At 41.3% G+C, this 22,307-nt stretch overlaps 1 protein-coding gene across 1 annotated transcript in view; it reads right to left on the bottom strand.

Moving 5' to 3' along the window:
* AP3B1 (adaptor related protein complex 3 subunit beta 1) overlaps positions 1–22,307 on the bottom strand; it is a 553,719-nt gene that overhangs the window by 85,179 nt on the left and 446,233 nt on the right. The window contains exon 23 of the mRNA XM_082265474.1: positions 18,344–18,569. Coding sequence (XP_082121600.1) covers positions 18,344–18,569 — 226 coding nt within the window. The remainder of the gene's footprint in view (positions 1–18,343; positions 18,570–22,307) is intronic.

The raw sequence follows: 22,307 nt of genomic DNA, 5'->3' as shown, positions 1-22,307 counted from the left end.
TCTTTCGTGGACAAGCAGCCTTCTTGGCAAACTTGAATCAGTTTGTGACATTGTAAAAGATGCAATATTCTAGAAATCACAGATTTGCAACAACAAACTTCTCTTGCTATGGCTGAAAGGGTCATCCCTCTGGCTTTTATCCGGACATGCTGTCGGAGGGTTTCAGTCACTTTAGAAAGGCTCACCAGCTTGCAAAGTCAGTGAAAACTGGAATAATAGGCTGCCAGCTGAATAGGGTTTGTCAGATAATTAAAGAAATTAGCACAGGGTGCAAGATTAACATCAATAACTGGGAGGTATCTGAAAGTGTTCTATCATTTTATTTTATTATTATACAGGATTTATATAGCGCCAACAGTTTGCGCAGCGCTTTACAATGTGAGGGAAGACAATACAGTAACAATACAAGTCAATACAGGAGGAATTAGAGGGCCCTGCTCATTAGAACTTACAATTTAGAAGAGAATGTTCTTTATCAAATTTCATTGAAGTTTTTAATTCTGTGCATCAAAATATATATACAGTATCTCACAAGAGTGAGTACACCGTTCTTATTTTTGTAAACATTTTATTATATCTTTTCATGTGACAACACTGAAGAAATGACACTTTGCTACAATGTAAAGTAGTGAGTGCACAGCTTGTATAACAGTGTACATTTGCTGTCCCCTCAAAACAACAACACAGCCTTTAATGTCTAAACCGCTGGCAACAAAAGGGAGTACACCCCTAAGTGAAAATGTCCAAATTGGGCCCAAAGTGTCAATATTTTGTGTAGCCACCATTATTTTCCAGCGCTGCCTTAACCCTCTTGGGCATGGAGTTCAATAGAGCTTCACAGGTTGCCACTGGATTCCTCTTCCACTCCTCCATGACCACATCACAGAGCTGGTGGATGTTAAAGACCTTGCGCTCCTCCACCTTCCATTTTATGATGCCCCACAGATGCTTAATAGGGTTTAGGTCTGGAAACAAGCTTGGCCAGTCCACCACCTTTACCCTCAGCTTCTATAGCAAGGCAGTGGTCCTCTTGGAGGTGTGTTTGGGGGGTCGTTATGTTGGAATACTGCCCTGCGGCCCCAGTCTCCAAAGGGAGGAGATCATGCTCTGCTTCAGTATGTCACAGTACATGTTGGCATTCATGGTTCCCTCTATGAACTGTAGCTCCCAAATGCCAGCAGCACTCATGCAGCCCCAGACCATGACACTCCCACCACCATGCTTGACTGTAGGCAAGACACACTTGTCTTTGTACTCCTCACCTGGTTGCTGCCACACACACTTGACACCATCTGAACCGAATAGGGTTATCTTGGTTTCATCAGACCACAGGACATGGTTCCAGTAATCCATGTGCTTAGTCTGCTTGTCTTCAGCAAACAGTTTGCTGGCTTTCTTGTGCATCATCTTTAGAAGAGGCTTCCATTTGGGACGACAGCCATGCAGACCAATTTGATGCAGTGTGTGGTGTATGGTCTGAGCACTGACAGGCTGACCCCCTTCGCCTTCAACCTCTGCAGCAATGCTGGCAGCACTCATATGTTTATTTCCTAAAGAAAACCCCTGGATAGGATGCTGAGCATGTGCACTCAACTTCTTTGATCAACCATGGTGAGGCCTGTTCTGAGTGGAACATGTCCTGTTGGCCACCGTGCTGCAGCTCAGGTTCAGGGTTTTGGCAATATTCTTATAGCCTATGCCATCTTTATGTAGAGCAACAATTCTTTTTTCAGATTCTCAGAGAGTTCTTTGCCATGAGATGCCATGTTGAACTTCCAGTGACAAGTATGTGAGAGTGATAACACCAAATTTAACACACCTGCTCTCCATTCACACCTGGGGCCTTGTAACACTGAGTCACGTGACACCGGGGAGGGAAAATGGCTAATTGGGTCCAATTTGGACATTTTTACTTAGGGGTGTACTCACTTTTGTTGCCAGCGGTTTAGACATTAATGGCTGTGTGTTGAGTTATTTTGAGGAGACAGCAAATTTACACTGTTATACAAGCTGTACAATCACTACTTTGTAGCAAAGTGTCATTTCTTCAGTGTTGTCACATGACAAGGTATAATAAAAAGTTTACAAAAATGTGAGGGGTGTACTCACTTTTGTGAGATACTTTAACTCATGAAATAACTAAACTGCTCTTTTACTCCTGTTTAGATAGTATAAGTAAAGCTTTGCATAAATTGTTGGCGCTATACAAGTAACTGTAATAAATACCTTTGGTCAAAATCAGCTCTACTTCCCTCAAATATCAAATCAGCTCAATAAATTACAGGTTGACGTTGCGATGGTATAACCAATCCACCAACCAGATGCTTATTTCATTTTCTGCCATCGTCTAGAAAAATTTCAAGTAGAATCTGGCTGCCATTGTAGTCCACTTCTTTAGTAAAATTTGTTAAAGGCATCTGTGATAACACATGTGTAATATAATATTGAAAAGTAAAAAAATAAAAAAGCCACAGAGGGAAAACGCATTACAATCAATTCTGTGTCCCCTACTGAGGTATAAGAGTTCATCCAATCAGGGCATCTTTCTCTGCTTCTGTGAATTACTTGCTTAACATAGTAATGGGCCATTAAAAGGACACTCAAATATACAACAGTGATAAGTCTAATTTGCCATGAACATATAAGGCGTTAATGGAACAATGGGCTTCATATTATCCTTTATATCTCTGCTGATAGGCAGAGAGAGATCTTTCACTCGTGACAGCAATATTTCTTGTGGGAAGAGTGATGTGTTGCAGTCTTTGGTGGATATTGCACAAGATGAATTACCGGCATGGTAATTTTCTTTTCTAAATTGGTACCCTAATAAAACGGGCACAGCTCTTTATAAAAGACCTGCCCTTTGAACACCACAATCATCTGCACTTCATTGCTATGACAGCCCAATCAAAGAACAGCAGTCAGACATGGTTAGTTCTAATCAACTCTTATTAGTAAAAAAATATTAAAGGTTTTATTTAGAATTACATGGTAATGCTAGCAGACAGTAAAGCCATAAGGGTGCTAGGGTGAGGTGGGCTTAAAGATAGAAACTCATTGCCTTTTGTATTTGTGATTAGGTGAATATATATATTTTGTTTTATGGTGGCAATGTTATTAATCACATTGTTTTAGAGGAAGCGTTTGGTTGCTTTTGGCCCCCATTCATGACCCTAATGACTGTACTTTCTTATTGCTTCCTATATCCAACGCCCTAGAAGCAAAAGCCCATATCCTGCAGTGAAAAGAGCTAACAAATTTAAAACAGCTGGATAAAAGGCTCTACAGTTTAGGCTTGTAGATCTATAAAATTGTTGTCTTTAATGAGCTGTTGGTTTCCCACGCTCCAATAATAATTTATGTAGGTCCATTCTCTATCAATTAAACAGAATATTTTAAAATGATAAAAATCCATTTCTATATACTTCCTTTGGGTCCAGTCACACTAGAACACAGTGGGCTGCAACACGTGTTTTTATATGTTAAGACAGATTGTTGAAAGCTGCATTAGGAAGCTCAAGCACATGAGCCCACAAAAAATGGTGCTTTCTGTGTTTTCTTCTTTTTGCAGTACAATGCACAGAACATAGTTCATTATCGCACATGTATTAGGGTGGTGTGCCAGGGTACCATTTACAAAGAATGGCACAGAGCCACACCAATTAAATTGACGTGGGCTACCACAATGCGAATGGCATACATTTATAGCTGTATATAATTATTATAAACAGGAATAAAAGGTAACATCTTTTTTAGACAAGAAGATGGCTGATATTTGAAAAAAAGGGAGCAAGGGACATTCCAAAGCCATACAGTACCAACCTGAAATACAGGCAACAGCTGAAGGAACAAGCATAGGGTTTAGATATCCCACAGCACTGGAAGGGCAGATATTGAAAATGCAATAGTAGTGCCGTCCTTGCTTAAGCAGGACACACACTAATATTGGAACGATACAGAGAAGATTAGCATGGCCCCTGCACAAGGATGACATGCACATTCATGAAGCATTCCATATTTTTTCACAGCTATGATATACCCATAACAGATTGCTATGGGTATATCATAGCTGGATAGCTGTGGAAAAATATGTCTGTCCTGCTTAAGCGAGGACGGCACTACAAGTTCTATTGGTTTTCCACAATGCATGCATAACATAGATCAATTAAAAAATATATTTGATTTGCATTTATCATTTATAAAAAAAAGGTGAACTTCTTTAAAAAGGAAAAGCAAGCAATTGGAGAACCAGTGCATTTTAATGAGCAGGAAGAAAGTAGGGCGATATAGGAAGATATACAGCTGCAAGCTCTAAATAGTGGCATCAGTCTCTGGATATAGAATGAAGCAGGGATTTACAAAAATGTTGGCAGGTAAAATTGTTTACATGCACACAATTCAATTGTATATTAAGCAGTATGTGTAAATTTATAATTTTAACAAAAAAGTAATTTGACGTTTAACCATTTCCGGCAGATCGACGTACCTGTACGTCGGCTCGGAAAAGTGGTTGTACCGGGATGATGCCTGCAGCTGCAGACATCAACTGTGCTTTAGAGCTGGTGGTTGGCTTTCAGACGATAACAGCCGATGCAGCTTATGAGCCGCTCAGCCGTTATCCCAGCAAGCGGAAGGGGATGCCCCCCCCCCCTCCCATGGCTCTGCCTGGGTCTCCTGTCCCACCGGGAGACCCGAGCAACCAGGGACGTCTTCTGGCTGGTTGGAGTCCCAAACAAAGCCGGATTTCAGCTTTGATAGGTGTAGTAACCCATAAGCGGCGTTATGTCGCCAGTTCCAGTTTACTCAGCAGCTAACAGCGTTTAATATATAAAAAAAATGTCAGAAGTCAAAAATGATGATTCCCGCATTTTGAATACTTTGAAGTGCAGTGGAGGGGTCGGGGGTCTTTTAGACCCCCGATCCCTCCATAAAGAATACCTGTCACTGCCTTTTACTGTCATAAGGGATGTTTACATTCCTTGTGACAGCAATAAAAGTGATCATATTTTTTTTGTTTTTTTTAAAACAGTGCTAAAAATAAAAAATTTAAATCAATAGGGGAAAAAAAAGTTGTAAAGCGCCCCCGTCGCCCTGAGCTTGCGCGTGAAAATGAAAACGGTGTTCAAACCACACGTGAGGTATTGCCGTGATCGCCAGAGCGAGAGCAATAATTAAAAAAAAAAAACAAAAGAACTACGCTGCAACTCTAAACTGTTAACTGTTAAAAACGTTTAAAGCGTCGCCAATGGAGATTTTTAAGTACCACACTTTGTCACCATTCCACAAGTGTGCGCAATTTTAAACCGTAACAGGTTAGGTATCTATTTACTCAGCGTGACATCATCTTTCACAATATACAAAAAAACTGTGCTAACTTTATGGTTTAGTTTTTTTTAAAAAAATATAGTGAAATGTATTTTTCCAAAAAATTGCGTTTGAAAGACCGCTGCGCAAATACTGCGCAACAAAAAATATTGCAACAACCGCCATTTTATTCTCCAGAGTCTTTGATAAAAAAAAACAAAAAAAAAAAAAACTGGGATTTACGTAAAATCCTTTACTCTGATGTTCATTGACGGACACGGCTCCAGATCTTCTTGACCCTTGGGTTTATGCTGCCCCCTACAGGAGTAGGACACTAGGCAGAAAAAAGTTTGACTATGTCTATAGGGCAATCCCAGAGGGTATACTCCCACTTCCTGCTATAGGTCTTCAGTTTTGTAACAAGCAGCGTCAGAAGAACATAAAACCCAACTTAATGGGGGGGGGGGGGGGGTTGGGTGCTGCTTTTTCATCAATGAACATCAGAGAAAATAATTTTAGGGTAAGACAAAAATCCAGTTTTCTCTTTTGTGAATTGATGGACACAGCTCCAAATCTTCTTGACCCTTGGGACGTCCCAAAGCAGTGTCAACATGAGGGGTGGGAAGAACACTGTAAGAAAACACACTTCCCAAAGGCTAAACATAGCCAACCAGGTAAAACAGGAGCTCAACCCAGGAACAACTGGAGCTCACCTGACAAAAAAGCACCCTCAAAGCGGACTAATCCTCTTCAACTGCGGCCTGCAAAATCTTGCAGCCAAAAAAAGCATCCGCAGATGCCCACACATCCAGCGTCAAATTTTGTGAAAGTGTGCACGGACGAACAGGTGGCCTCCTTGCAAACCTGCACTACCGACGCCTGATGACGAAAGGCTTAAGAAGCACTAAGTGCCCTAGTAGAATGCGCCTTAACAGGGAAAGAAGGATCTTGACCCTTAATGGAATAGGCCTGCACCACAGGGTCCATCTGTAAGGACAAAGAGAATCCGATTTTAGGAAGGACTCAGTCGCTGCTAGGTACACCCTGATTGCCCGAACCACATCCAAAGAATGTAGGGCAATCTCTTTAGGATGCTTAGGCTTAGGACAGAAGGAGGGCAACACATGAACACATTTAAATGGAAACCAGAGACTACTTTAGGAAGGAACAACTGGCAGGGGCGAAGCACCACTTTGCTCTGTGAACCACCAGATAGGGTGAACGACAAGACAACGCAGTCAACTCTGACGCCCTGCGCGCAGAAGTAATAGCCAGCAAGAAGGCTACCTTCTGTTACAGAGTAAGCAGAGAAACCTCACGAATATTTTCAAAGGCGGTTTCTGAAGAATGGCAGCACCAAATTGAGGTCCCACGGATGTCACCGGGGGAGCCAGGTGGTAGACCCCCTGAACAAAGGTGTGAACCAAGGAATTCGTGGCCAACGGCCGCTGAAAGAAAATTGCCAGGGCTGAAATCTGGCTTTGATGTTACCCAAGGCCAAACTCTGATCTACACCTCTTTGGAGAAACTCCAAAACACGAGACACCGAAAAAGGAACAGGAGGAGACCCCCCGAGACACACACCAACCAACGTAGGCCTTCCAGATTCGATGATAAATCTTTCTAGAAGTAGATTTTCTAGCCTTTTACAGCATATGAATCACTGATTCAGACACCCTTCAGCAACTGGCTTTCAACAGCCAAGCCATTAAAGCCAGCGACTGTAAAGCAGGATGGAGAATCAGCCCTTGAGCTAAAAGATCTTCCCTGAGAGGGAGTCTCCAAGGAACATCGGTGACCAGCCATACCAGGTCTGTGTACACAGACCTGAGAGGCCAGTCTAGGATGACTGGAATCCCTTCTGCCTCAATTCTTTGCAGGAGTCTCAGCAAGAGAGTAATCAGAGGAAATGCATATACCAGGCGATACTGGCCCCAAGGGGCCACCAGAGCGTCTGTGGTGTCGGCCAGAGGATCCCGAGACCTTGCTACGAACCTCTGCACCTTCCTGTGGAGACAAGAGGCCAACAGGTCCACATCAGGAGTCCCCCACCGGAGAGTTGATGAAAACACCTCCAGGTGGAGAGACCATTCTCCCCGATCCAACGTCTGCAGACTGGGGTAGTCCGCCTGCCAGTTTTCCACCCTTGGAATATGCACAGCAGAGATGGCTGGAACAAAGTGTTCTGCCCAGCTTAGAATGCTGGCTAGTTCCCGGCCCGCTAGGGCACTTTTAGTGCCCCCTTTATGATTGACATTTGCCACTGTCGTGGCATTGTCCGATTGAATCCTTATCGGGCACCCCTGCAGACGATCCATCCATTAGGTCAGGCAAAGCCTGATCGCCCGAATTTCCACGATATTGATCGGCAGACTGGACTCCTTCAGAGTTCAAACCCGCTGAGCACAATCTGTGCCCAAGACAACTCCTCACCCAGACAGGCTGGCATCCGTGGTGATCACCGTCCAGTACAGGAGGAGAAAGGATTTTCCCTGTCGAAGCGCAAGAGAGCGGAGCCACCAGATCAGGGATCCCCTCGTACACTGGCTTAACAGGATAAGATTGTCTAGAGCCAATGGGTTTTTGTTCCATTTGGCAAGAATCTCCTTTTACAGAGATCTGGTATGAAATTGAGTAAACAAAATTGAGTAAACGGAACCACCTCCAAGACGGAGACCATCAAGCCCAGTACTTGCATACTTGCAAGTCCTGAGAGATGACCGACGGCTGGAGAACATGAGCCATATCGCATCCTGCAACTTCTGGAGTTTCACCGGCAGAAGAAACACCCGGGGCTGAGGTCGTGTCCAGGGTCAGGCCCGGATAGTTTCGCTTGGTGGGAGAGACCAGAACAGATTTTTGGAAATTCAGTTTCCATCCAAACTCTTGCAGAGTTCGTACCGAAATGTCTAGACTGTCTTTTAAGGCATTTGGAGACTCTGCTCGCAGAAGGAGATCGCCCAAGTACCCCAGTACTGCAATCCCCTTCTGCCTTAGCAATGCTAACACCGGGGACAAAACTTTTGTGAACACCCGAGGAGCTGAGGTGCGCCAATAGGGTAATGCCCTGAATTGATAGTGCTCCTCACCCACGGCAAAGCAAAGGAAACGCTGATGCCTGAATATATTGGGATATGAAGGTAAGCGTCCTTGAAATTGATATAGGCCAGAAAATCCCCTTGATGAAGGAATGCCACTACAGTGCGAATGGACTCCATTCGAAATTTCTCAACCCGCACAAAGTGGTTCAAGGCCTTGAGGTCTAGAATTGGACAGACCTTGCCTTCCTTCCTGGGAACAGTAAATAGGTATGAATAAAACCCCTGAAAGCGTTCAGATTCTGGAACTGGTACAATGACCCCCTGTGAAAGCAGATCCTGTACCGCCACAAGAAGACCTCATAGGCGATCTGGGGCCAAATGTAGGTCGGAAGGAAAGAACCTTGCCAGAGGCAAGGACCAGAACTCTATTTTGTAACTGGACCAAATCAACTAGTGGACCCATTTGTCTTGAGTCAAGAAGGTCCACGGATCCGGAAAGAAGAGAACACATCCCCCCACCTGAGATACGGGTGAGGGCACCCCTTCTGGCAGAAGCGGGCTTGTCTTCGGTCCCGGAAGAACCCACTCTAGACTTACTAGGCCAGGGCCTCTTGCAACCCCCTGTGGGGTTACGAGCGGCCTTTGATCCCTGGTCCATAGATCTCAAGAGACGAAAAGACTGCTTATGGGCCGAGAAGAAAGGGCCACGTTTGCAATGAGACTCTCTGCTCCTGGTAGTCTGTGGAAGCAAAGTACTCATACCTCCAGTAGGACCCTGTAGGCATAGTCAAACTTTTTTCCACCTAGTGTCCTACTCCTATAGGGGGCAGCATAAACCCAAGGGTCAAGAAGATCTGGGGCTGTGTCAGTCAATAACCAAAAGAGAATTATATGTTTGGGTTTTCTAAATTTTCTAGATAATACTGATTTTAACTTGTAAATATGTGTCAGAAATAGGCTTGGTCCTTAAGTGGTTAAATAAGTACAGCCAAAACTCATTTAGCTGTACTTCTCCCGTGGATCACAGGAGTGCAGTATGGGGGGCAGAACAGAGAGCCGATGACTGACTATCACCAGCGCTCTGCTCACGGAGCTCTGAGAACTGAATGATCGGCAGTGTTTGATTGCTTGGTTCTCAGTGTTAGAGCCAGCGGGGGAACAGATGCAGCACTGGTCTGATATGTAACTATGATTCTTTAAAAAAAAAAAAAAAATACTTCTCTTTTAAATACTTTTAAATTTATGAAGACAATTTTGCATTACTTCAGGCATATAGCGGAGTTCTAAGAAGTCTTGAACTACAAGAGTAAAATTAATGATGATTACAATGAAGGTAAAACCAAGGTAATAACTAAGGTGGTAAAGAAAATCAGTACAGTGCTTGAAACAAACAGTCTAAATCATTCTGGAAGTCGGCTAAAAATGGAAAGTTTTTAGAATATATTCAGATACCCATCCAAGTTTATGGCTAGTGTCACCCTTAGAATTTTAGCACCAGCTACTAAAAAAATCAGCAGCCCACATGTCTATTAAAATGAAAAACCTTTAAAAGATTTTACACTATAAAGGCTACATTCACACATGTGACACCAATTACATGCGATAACTGCAGCAGGGGTTCCAATCAATTAGCTCAGGAAGGCTGATGTGTAAGCGATTACATGTGAGGCTCATGCATTAGCTATTATATGCAAGCGGCTGCGATACGCTGCGATAAGCTGCAGCGGTTGGCAGCCTCCTTTTGCTTTCAATGGGCCTGCCTCCTGCAGCTAAATACCATCAGCTTTTTGCATGTAATCTGTGTCAGATTTTGCATGTAACCCATGCGCAGGTGTGATGTTTTATCTTAATTTAAATTTACTCTGAACAGTGATTGCTTCTCCTAACAATTCACAATTTTTGCATTTTATAGTAATAACAAAAGTTAGTTTTAGTCTTAATGTAGATATAAACCCCAATCACTAAAATTTCATAAAAACCCCAACTTGATATTCTAATTTCAAAAGTGATTTTTAAAATCTGCAGCTTTCAGTCAAATAATAATTGGTGAGCTTGCCATAAAGGGCCATTGTTCAGATGCTTCCTATTACAGGGTTAAAACACTATACATAGAAACATACAAGAGTGGAACTGTTCTTTGCTACCACACACTTATTTGTATCTTCTTTATTCCCCCCTTGAAACGCTTAATAAAAACTAGGGATCGGCAAGGCCGATATTGACTTTTTCCGATATATCTGTATAGGCCCCGGAACTGGCCGATATTGTCGACATTGCAAATATTGCTCAAATAAAGTGATGTCACATACATAATTCGGGTAACAAATGTTATTGAATATGCCACTCACATATGTACAAATTAAAGATATAAGCAATGAAGTGAAGACCTGCCGTTTTGAATGCTTTTAAGTGCAAAGGAGGGGGGGTTTGGGGTATTTTAGACCCCCAGATCTCTCCACAAGAGTACCTGTCAAGTGATAAAAATAATTTTTTTTTTTTTTTTAAATGTACAGAAATATCGGCAAAAACCGATATGCATTGGCCAATATATCGGTATCGGCAACGAAAAACCAATATCAGTTGATCACTAATAAAAACTATTGGAAAATAAACATAGAAGAGAGATGGCGAACAAAAAGACCAAGTGGTCCATCGAGTGTGCCCCATTTTTTTTGAAACCGTACTTTCTAAATTTAGTTTTAATCTTTCCTCCTGCTAGTTTGAGGTCATGCCCCTCGGGTTCCTAATCCTGGATCATATTGAAAATACTGCCCTCCTAAACCTAATCCACCCTCTTAATATATTTAAAGTTTTCAGACATGTCGCCCTGTAATCCCAATTGTGCTGCCGTGTTGACAAACAAAAGGCTTCCGTTAAAGTCAACAAGTGATTGTGGATACATTACAAAGGTATTCTACACTGTTGTCACCATCATTAAAGCCACTACTGGAGTACATGAGTGTAGTCAAGTAAGGCTGTGAGAGATCAGAATTTATCGGAGAGATCAATTTATTGGATATTTCAAACTTTTTTAACAAATAAAAAACAGAAAAATTGGGCGTGCAAAATTATTCAGCCCCCTTAATTTAATACTTTGTTGCGCCACCTTTTGCTGCAATTACAGCTGTAAGTCGCTTTGGGTATGTCTCTATCAGTTTTTCGCATCGAGAGACTGAAATTTTTGCCCATTCCTCCTTGCAAAACAGCTCGAGCTCAGTGAGGTTGGATGGAGAGTGTTTGTTAACAGTATTCAGTTCTTTCCACAGATTCTCGATTGGATTCAGGTCTGGACTTTGACTTGGCCATTCTAACACCTGGATATATTTATTTGTGAACCATTTCATTGTAGATTTTGCTTTATGTTTTGGATCATTGTCTTGTAGGAAGACAAATCTCCGTCCCAATCTCAGGTCTTTTGCAGACTCCATCAGGTTTTCTTCCAGAATGGTCCTATATTTGGCTCCATCCATCTTCCCATCAATTTTAACCATCTTCCCTGTTCCTGCTGAAGAAAAGCAGGCCCAAACCATGATGCTGCCACCACCAGGTTTGACAGTGGGGATGGTGTGTTCAGGGTGATGAGCTGTGTTGCTTTTATGCCACGCATAACGTTTTGCATTGTTGCCAAAAAGTTCGATTTTGGTTTCATCTGACCAGAGCACCTTCTTCCACATGTTTGGTGTGTCTCCCAGGTGGCTTGTGGCAAACTTTAAACGACACTGTTTATGGATATCTTTAAGAAATGGCTTTCTTCTTGCCATAAAGGCCAGATTTGTGCAGTATACGACTGATTGTTGTCCTATGGACAGAGTCTCCCACCTCGGCTGTAGATCTCTGCAGTTCATCCAGAGTGATCATGGGCCTCTTGGCTGCATCTTTGATCAGTCTTCTCCTTGTATGAGCTGAAAGTTTAGAGGGAAGGCCAGGTCTTCATAGATTTGCAGTGGTCTGATACTCCTTCCATTTTAATATTATCGCTTGCACAGTGCTCCTTGGGATGTTTAAAGCTTGGGAAATCTTTTTGTATCCAAATCCGGCTTTAAACTTCTCCACAACAGTATCTCAGACCTGCCTGGTGTGTTCCTTGTTCTTCCTGATGCTCTCTGCGCTTTAAACGGACCTCTGAGACTATCACAGTGCAGGTGCATTTATACGGAGACTTGATTACACACAGGTGGATTCTATTTATCATCATTAGTCATTTAGGTCAACATTGGATCATTCAGAGATCCTCACTGAACTTCTGGAGAGAGTTTGCTGCACTGAAAGTAAAGGGGCTGAATAATTTTGCACGCCCAATTTTTCAGTTTTTTATTTGTTTAAAAAGTTTGAACTATCCAATAAATTTCGTTCCACTTCATGATTGTGTCCCACTTGTTGTTGATTCTTCACAAAAAATTACAGTTTTATATCTTTATGTTTGAAGCCTAAAATGTGGCAAAAGGTTGCAAAGTTCAAGGGGGTCGAATACTTTGGCAAGGCGCTGTATGCATTTTTAGCTGCATCCAATTAGCATAACATGTGAATGTGACCAGCTTTCAATGGAGCCGGTTCACACATGTGCAGGGACAGCGGTGCGGTTTTGAAAAGGGCCATGTGCATTTTTCAGTACAGTTCAGGTGTGAATTCAGGGAAAAATTCTCACCTGAATTACACTTGAAGCGAGGAACAGAAACGCACGGCACCTTGGACTGCAAGCCGCAGCCACATATATGTGAACCTTGGATCTGGGCCTCAAATATGCCCCCGATAAGAATCTGGATAAGTTTGAGGCATACATTGATCTTCAAAAATACATTAGAAAGATCAACATAAAGAGATTTTTTGAAATCAAAAAGAACAAAACCACCCCTTTGACACCAAGCAAATTCAAACATACCGCCTTAAAAAACAAGTCAACCTTTAATCCAAAAAACCCACAAAACGAAAACTTGGAAGTATTCAAAAGAATGGTAGAGGATGAGATTAGGAATTTGAAAATTGAGAGGAGGAAAGAGAAAAATATATGGGACACAATAAGAAAACTTGAAAAAAAGAAGGGGATCATTATCAGACCAGCAGACAAAGGGGGTGGTTTAGTCATTTTAAACCAAAAAGATTATGAGGAGGAGCTTGAAAGACTACTAAACGCAGAAGACACATATAAGAAATTACCTGGAAACCCGAATATGAGGTTACAAAAGGTTTTAAAGGATTTTATTGAAAAAGGAAAGAGGATGGGAATTTTAAACAGCAAGGAAGCAGAATACCTTCAGTTGGAAGCAGCGAGAACACCGATTATTTTTTACCCAAGATCCACAAAGATGAAAAAAAGCTCCCAGGACGCCCAATAGTGAGTGGCATTAACTCGGTGCACTCGCGTTTAGGAGAGTATTTGGATAAATTTCTGCAACCCCTAGTACCCAAAGGGAGATCTTACCTCAGAGATAGTAAGCAACTACTGAATGAAATTAAAAACATAACGGTTACAGAAGAAGATATTTTGGTAACCATAGATGTAAACTCCCTATATACCAACATCATACAGAGTGATGGGTTAGATAGTATTGACTGGGCGCTACACAAATATACTGACCTCAGACAAGCACAGATGCACTTTTCCTTGAGGGCCTTAAGATGGCTATGAACTCAAACTATTTTTGGTATAAGGGGAAGTACTATGAACAAATCAAGGGTGTCGCGATGGGAGCCAAATATGCACCGAGTGTCGCGAACATTTTTATGCATAAATGGGAGGAGGAGCAGATATTTAGTGTGGACAGACCAAACTTGAACTACTATAAGAGATACATAGATGACATCATTCTGATTTGGCGAGGGGACGTTGAAAGTTTACAAACCTTCTTTGACGAGATTAGTGGAAACAGATACGGAATAACTTTCACAGGAAATTGGGATAAACAAAAAATATCATACCTGGACCTAGAATTATTCAAACAGGACGTAAATATTTATAGTAAAACTTTTTTTAAAAAGACAGACAAGAACGGCTACATTCCAAAGAGAAGTTGTCATCATCCGCAATGGTTGGGGAATATCCCCAAGGGACAGCTGTTACGTATACGCAGGAACTGCAGTAATGCTCGGGATTATGACATACAGGCTGATCTCCTCATAGAGAGATTCATAGAGAAGGGATATAACAAGAAGGAAATGGAAAACCTCAAGAAAATAGCAAGAAACACGAACAGGGAAGAACTCATTAAGGATAAAGAGAAGAAAAAAAGGAATAACTATGAATTTGCCTTCATTACCGGCTTTAACAGGCAACACAAAGAGGTCGAGAGAATAATAAAAAAGCATTGGCCCATTCTCGCAGCAGATAAAACACTTAAGAAGATTTTACCAAAGAAGCCAACCTTCATATATAGGAGAGCTCCAACTTTAAGAGATAGATTGGTAAAAAATGTGATTAACCCCCCAAAACGGATCACCCTCCCGACCAATCTTAATGGCTTCTTTAGATGCAAGAAATGCCTACCATGTAGAACGAACAGAAAACAGCCCCGAAAAATTACTAATTTTAAATCAAACACCACAGGAGAAGAGTTTAGGATTAAAGACACTATTACATGTACCAGTTCCTACATGACATATGTCAGAGTGCCCGTGTCATCTACAGTACATCGGAAGAACTACCCGGCAGCTGTACGTTAGAATACGTGAACATATCAAAAACATCAGAAAGGGTTTTGACAAACATACTCTTTCAAGACACTTTAAAGAGGCACATGCTCAGGACCCCTCCGGCCTTACTTTTTATGCAATAGACAAGATCAAAGAAGACTGGAGAGGTAGTAATAAATGTAGAATGGTTTCACGCAACCAAACAAAGTGGATTTACAGGATGAGATCTCTCCATCCCGAAGGTTTAAACGCTGATATAGACTTTAACTGTTTTATTACAGATACATAATCACTCAGCCTATTTTACCTGTTTTTTCCACTTTTATCTCTATTTTTATCCCATTTTTTTATACAGATGGTTTTTTATATTTAAACTGGTTTTTGGTACTGGGATTTTAGATTGTCACTCTCCGTTTTGGCTCTATTTTTAGCTCCTGTGTGTTTTTTTCAACACGTTATTTTCAACATCCCTTTAACCGAATGTGTTTTTGTGCAGTTTTTGTTTTTGTCCCAGCCTATGCGGGCCCTTATTTTTTGGTATTTTTAACTAGGTTTTAACTTTTTATACATTTTCTAAATTTCAACTATTTTTTAAATTTTTTTACATATGCGTATGTACCTCCCATCCTTCTCATCCAGCATCCTTATGGTCCTCTAATTATCGGCACATTAACAAAGTATATCCTTGCGTCCCATCCTCCTCATTGTACATCTACTTTGGTTTCCACCATACATCAGATCCATATTATCTTTCACAAATTCATAATTTTTACACATTTATATATCTCGTTTAATTTTTTACTTGGTTTTATACAACCAATTTCACCCTGTGCACTTTAATCCTCTTATCCAACACCATCCAATACGGAAAAGGTATATTTCCCTTAGCATTTTTAACATGCTTAGCACTCAACCTTATCATCCAACATCATTTTGGTTTTAGTATTTGCACAACTACTTCTTCCCTATATTATCATCCACTTTCAGATATCTATCTGGATATTTATATTGTTCTATTTTTTATTTTTTTGCATTTTGCCTTCTCATCCAACATCATGTCCACTGGCACAATGCACATCCATACACGTTTTCTGTCTCCTTAAGACTTTATCCTCACCCGTCACTTGGCATTTGGTGTTTGCCACCGTTTGGACATACACATTGTCCGAGTCAACACAATTGTTTAAATATGAAGTCATATTGCCGTTATCCGCATTGGCTATCCCCTCCCTAATGTTGTGCACCGAGGGCAATCTTTTTGTCATGTTTTTTGGTATTTGCACAACTTTTCTTTAACATAAACGTGCACTTATACGTATAGAATCCTGCCCTGCGCGGTTCAAATTATTTTACATATATTCTTACAATTTCTATCATTTTTTAGGTTTCTCACTGTCCGTATATTTTTTTATGAGTGTAACTCCGGATATGTCCCCCTTTTTATCCGGGAATCCGTTTTTTTACAATAAATTTTTATGGCCTCTTGTTTTAATTTTATTTTTTCTAATCAGCAGATTTTTATTATGAGATTTTTTTAATGTTATCAATAAAGAAATGTTTTTAGATTGTCAAAGGCTCGTAGTACACTCGGTTATAACAGATTGATCAGATATGATGAAATATGGCCGTTCCCTTGCACATCCAAAGAATGAAGCTATTGGAAGAGCAACATGGCTTCCGGAGAGGGAGTAGCAAGATGGCGGTGTTGTTCCGCCCCCTCCGTTGCTTGGATACGGGCGGCTATAGGAAGTCCGGGAGTACGCTTAGTTGACGCCGCTCCAGTTGACGTCATTGTGATGAAACGCGTAGGGCGGAGTCTCCGATGTCAAACGTCACTTCCGGTTGTCGGCCGTGGAACGCGGAAGCATCCCGGCGCGCACTGCTTTTCTGATCTCGATCATCTAACGAGTGAGTTTTCTACGCCTTTGTTTATGACTGTATGATTCATCTATTCATTACGGGGCTTTCTTCTTCTCATGTGAGCATCTAGGGCATCCGCCACCGGCCCATGATTGCTCCCCTTCAACGAAGAGGAACCCCCCTACATACCATCATACAGGTTGTATCATCACAAACGCCACCCAGTGGCCACTCGTGGACTTCACTTATTAACATCTTTTCAGCATCTAATCACATTTTGTGTGGCACAATTATAAGTCATTTTTAACCTGTTCACACACTTATGGTTGCGGGTTAACAATTTCACGGCATTTGTTTATTTTATTTCATGGTTTATTGATTTGTGTTTGGATACATGTGAATAAACACCTTGTACCTATACTTTTATTTTAGACCTTCACTTACACTACTTTGGCAACACTTCACAATTTGTGGGTCACCATACTTCATACCCCCATTCACGCCATTAGGGGCACTGTATATGATTTTATTTATATTTTCTAAGGTAGCGCCAACACCAATCGTCACACTCTAATTTAGCACTTTTCACCTTCACTTAAGGTTTGATTGGGGCAGCTTACACCTTTTTCACCCTCCCACCATATATTACAGTCCGTAGCGCTGGTCACTCTTCTCTATCATTTATATGTGAACCTAGCCTTAAGGTTTACATCTACTGTACTTTAAAGTGACCTGTCACTACAGGGTAAAAACCAAAGTAAACCATGCTTACGTTCTTGACGGCCCATGTCCCAAAACTCCACTGTGATGCTGATCCCTGGCGGATGCTCGTATCCAACAATCCAACGTCTCGATTGCCTTCTTCCAGCCTGTATTGACTTAACCTCTTCCTACAAATGCTATGACGGCTACAGCGTGGGCTTAATTTGCCGGGAGGGCATCCCCTGGACTCAGCTGATCACAGATCGGGGTACTCTGTGAATGAATGACACAGCCGCGGGGAGAGGGAGATCGGATGCAGGAACTGGAACATGTTGCATTTTCCATACAAAATATGGGAATAACATGTTCCAAAGATAAATGTAGCCTTTAAGCCTCACAGGAAACCTTAGCATGTATGGACAGCTTTAAGAGACTGTGGAAGGAACCACAGCATGTGGCAGGGGAGCAGGACTACATACATCTAGAAGTGATGGATACCTGCAGTTGCTGAAGATTGGCAACACGGCAGAGTTGTAAAGTCGAACAGCCTCACCTTCAGTCTAGCACGACTACAGGCTCAAACGTATTGGCTTCTGTGCTGTAAGCGGCATACTCTGGTTTTAGGTTTATTAAGGTTAAACTTTAGCTTTAAGACACGAATATTTGCACAGGTAAGTATCCAGCATCCTATTTTACAGGCCAGAGTTGCCTCTGTTTTTACCCTATATTGACAGGGTCACTTTGACTATTGATAAAATAACCACTACTGACTACAAAACGATAGAATAAAAAAACATACATTTTCTTACCTATTGGGTTGAATATGTGCATCTTCAAATCTGTCTTCCTTTCTTCTATGTGAATATCTTCTATATTCTTGTCACTGGTGTTATTAAATGTAACTTGTACTGAAACCATCTGACCTCCAAATATACATGGCTGACGAGGAAATTGGTAATTAGCAGAGAGACCTTTGCCACTCATCCGATGGAGAAGTTCGTGCGTCTTACTAGGGACAAAAGATGGCATGCAAACCTGTTCAGAAAATGCAAAATGGATGAAACAGTGTCAATGCACCAAGTTGATAAGAGAAGAGGTGTCTTAAACATTACATTTGCAAACATCTATTAAACCAGTAAAATTGCCTCCAGCAAGAAAAAAATAGGAGCAATGCTGGAGGCAGTTTACAGCACACACTCATTTTGGTAGTATAATTATTAATGTGGAATGTATGGTACTCACTAAAGAACATTATTTTCATCAAGTTATGGGTAGGGTAAAGTTCCGCTTAAATGTGTGTGCTTGAACTAGCCTTGGTTCTCTCATTATCCTCCATGTTATACAGCAGCATTCACATAGAGCAGGCATGTCCAACCTGCGGCCCAGAACCGCAGGCAATGCGGCCCACTGCCCCCTGACAATTTTTTATTTTTTTTTGCTGGGAAGGAAGGAAGTCGGGTCGGGGGCAGGGCCACAGCGGCTTCCAACTGTAGGCACAGGCTACCTCGGAAGGGATCATCCTCTAGTTGTGTTGAATCAGTGCTGGGGGGGGGGGGGCAGAGGCAGCGCGGGAAGGACGCGGCGGCGTTTTATTACTTATATACTTTAACTATAGTATATATTTTATATGCGGCCCGAGAAAATTTCTCTACACTCAATGTGGCCTAGAGAAGCCAAAAGGTTGGACACCCATGACATAGAGAGTAGGACATTGCATTTTCAAAAATGAGAAAGGGATTTCAATTGTACAGCAGAGATGATGGGATGAAACGTTTCTGCGAAGAGTGGAGTGCATAAGGGAATAAAAGGAGAGAAGGGAGAAAAAGGAGAATCCCATGTGTTTAGTCTCTGCCGTAGTCAGTTTATCTTTAAAGCAGTGTTAAATCCAAAACCATGAATGTAATATTGCAGCTTACTAGTCATTAGATGTGGTGGCTGCATTTTGCCCCCCTCCGTTCATTGAGTGATCTGGCCAGTAACACCCTTCCTGTAATCGGGTGCCTACACTTTGGATGACACATTTGGAGAGTATATTGTCAGTCTGTGGGAAGGGAAGTGTTAGATGGACTAACATATTTAAATACACTAACAAGCTGAAGCCAAACTCTAGCGGCATCCTGTAGAAAGAGTAGAACAGTGCACACATCACACAGCAGTGACTGATGGCTACAACATCTGTAGTCCACAATACAGGGAGAAGAGCCATGAAAGCCTGCGAGCTGACTTCCTGTGTTAAGTGAGACTGGACATCACTCAACTCAAAAGTAGTGCGACAGCTACTGAATTCAGGGTAGATGGGGAGTGTAATAAATTGTATTTTAGTTTAGAAGCATGAGATGGGTTTTAAGAATGCTTGATCTATTTTCATTTGTCACAATCCATGAATGTTACCTCAATACTCTATAAAGCAGGGGTAATGATTTAAAATTCACAGAGGTCTGGTCAGTAAAATGTTCATCCAGCAAAGATCCTAATCGCATGTTTGTGTGATAACTCAGGTCTTTTAAATCACAGCCCCCACACATTTATATCACATTCTCCTTCTTACATCAGTGTCCTCCCTACTTTACATCATCGGCCTCTCCCCCCCCTTTAAAACATAGTTTCTCCCCATTTCACAGTCCCCCCCCTTTTACATCACAGTCCCCTGCCCCTCCTAGCCCCCCCGTTAGAGAAGTTTCCGTACCCCCCCCCTTTTTCACCCTCCCTTCATAGCAGTGTCCTCAGCCCCCTTCCCAGCAGTCTTCACATGCCCCTACCCCTTAATAGCAGTGTCCTCAGCTGTCTTCTCCCCCCTGCCACCCATAGAAGTGTCCTCTGCCCCTTCTTCCACCCTTCATAGTAGTGTCCTACCCCACCTATGCATTCACAGAAGAGTCTTCAGCCTTACCCACAGTCCTACCTTATACAGGGTAGGTCTGGACAGAGGGTGGGAGCTCCTGGTCAACAAGCTGGCAATTGGCTGCTAGGACCTACTGGGTGGCCAGGTAAGAGGAAAAGAGAAATAAAGCTACTAGGTGTCGTAACTGCTAACTACTAAGTGTTGTAACTGTGGTTTGCCATTTAGTAATAGAAATACACTACATAGAGAACATAGAGAACAGCTTAGCCTTAAAAAGAAAGGCTGCTTTGCAAAGTTTGTAATTCCATCTGTACAAAGGTCATATTTGCATCGCATATGCAGTTTCTTTCTTGTGTTTTCCAGTGCTAAACAATGGCTGAGCTTTACTGCTCCTTCTCACAACGTAGACCTATAAGTCAGATGACTTACATATGCACTCCGTAGGGCCTGGCTGACATTGGTAAAGGTAAACACCTTTGACCATGACAGCAAACCAATACCCCTACTACTGGTCAGGTCAGTATAAAAAACTAAGTTTCTATGAGTTACTTCTGCAATTGCTTGTGAAAAAAAAAAAAAAATCCAAAAGCATATAAAATATGCATATTTCCATGAAACCCTAAAGCTTTAATTATACAGACTGCTATCATTTCCATGTTTGATCATTTTTAGGCTACACATGTTTTAGAAATGTTCTCGAAGGACTTTAATAAAAGGGTTTAATGCTAATGTACATTAACCCAAAGCAACTAATCACACTTCACTTTACAGTTACATCCAAACTCTAATTACTTATTATTGGTTACTGCACTTTGGTTTACAACTTACGCTTGTATATCAAACAATAACTACAAGACACAAGCATTTTAACACCAGTGGGTAGGAACAGAGAGACTCAAGAGTGATCAGAAAGCCCAATGAAAGATATCTAGAAAGGGTGACAACACCTCTGGATGGTTTACAAAAATATCCAATCAATTCTGCATAGACCGCATTATTTCTAAAGGAAATCTATGCGATTCCTGATGCCTGCAGATACATAGCAGCAAAGCACACATATTTTATCAGTTTATTACGGTAAGCAAATAAGCGTGGAATGAGAGGGCACATAACTGTCTACTTAGCGCTTACTGAAACATTTATAAGAGCTGTTATCTCCCTAATAACAGACAGACAGCGTGCAATTTTAAAGAGGAGAAAAGCTTCATATTTTTTAACACTTCACTAAAAAGTAACTGAAGAGTGTAAAATGAAAAATACTCTGTGCAGTTAGCTGGTAATGGACCATATTATCAACTCGAGTTAGATTTATAGGATACAAACTAGTCGCTAATAGTTATTTTATGACATAGCATGTCTGCTTTTTTAAGGTTATTAAGATTAAAATTGTGAAACTTTCTAGAACGGAAAGAAATGAATTATAATTTGTAAAAGAGAAAATAAAATAAAAAATGCAAAACGGCTGTTTCAGGTGAAAGCCACTGGCAGAAAAACAAGACCAATGTAGAATGTAAATCATGGCTGAAGCTTCGAGACATCCTGCGTCACACAAGAGATTTCGCTTTTCCTATTCATATTTTGGATGTAAAAAATAGCAATTTAAATTTTTCAGAAATAAATCTTGCATAAGGAAAATACATCTTACCATATACTTTTGTTTATTTTCTTTTTTTAATTTTGCCTACATCCTATAAATATTCCTTTTCATGTGTCACAAAAACACCCATCATCAAAAAGAGAAACGCTCCAATTTGTTAAATTATTGCAGATAAGCAGACCCACTTGGTTTAAACCCAGTGGCAACGCACATCTTTTGTTTTTTTAAATTTAATTCACAGTTGCTCTGAGCGTATGCACACTTGACAGTTTTACAACAATACAATATTATGGTGTGCCATGCTCACTAGTAAAACAAACTATATTTAACACAA

Source organism: Pelophylax lessonae (assembly GCF_965119305.1).
Source record: "Pelophylax lessonae genome assembly, chromosome: 1".
Taxonomy (NCBI): Eukaryota; Metazoa; Chordata; class Amphibia; order Anura; family Ranidae; genus Pelophylax; species Pelophylax lessonae.
Note: the sequence above shows the minus strand (reverse complement) of the source record. Positions and strands in the feature narration are given on the sequence as shown.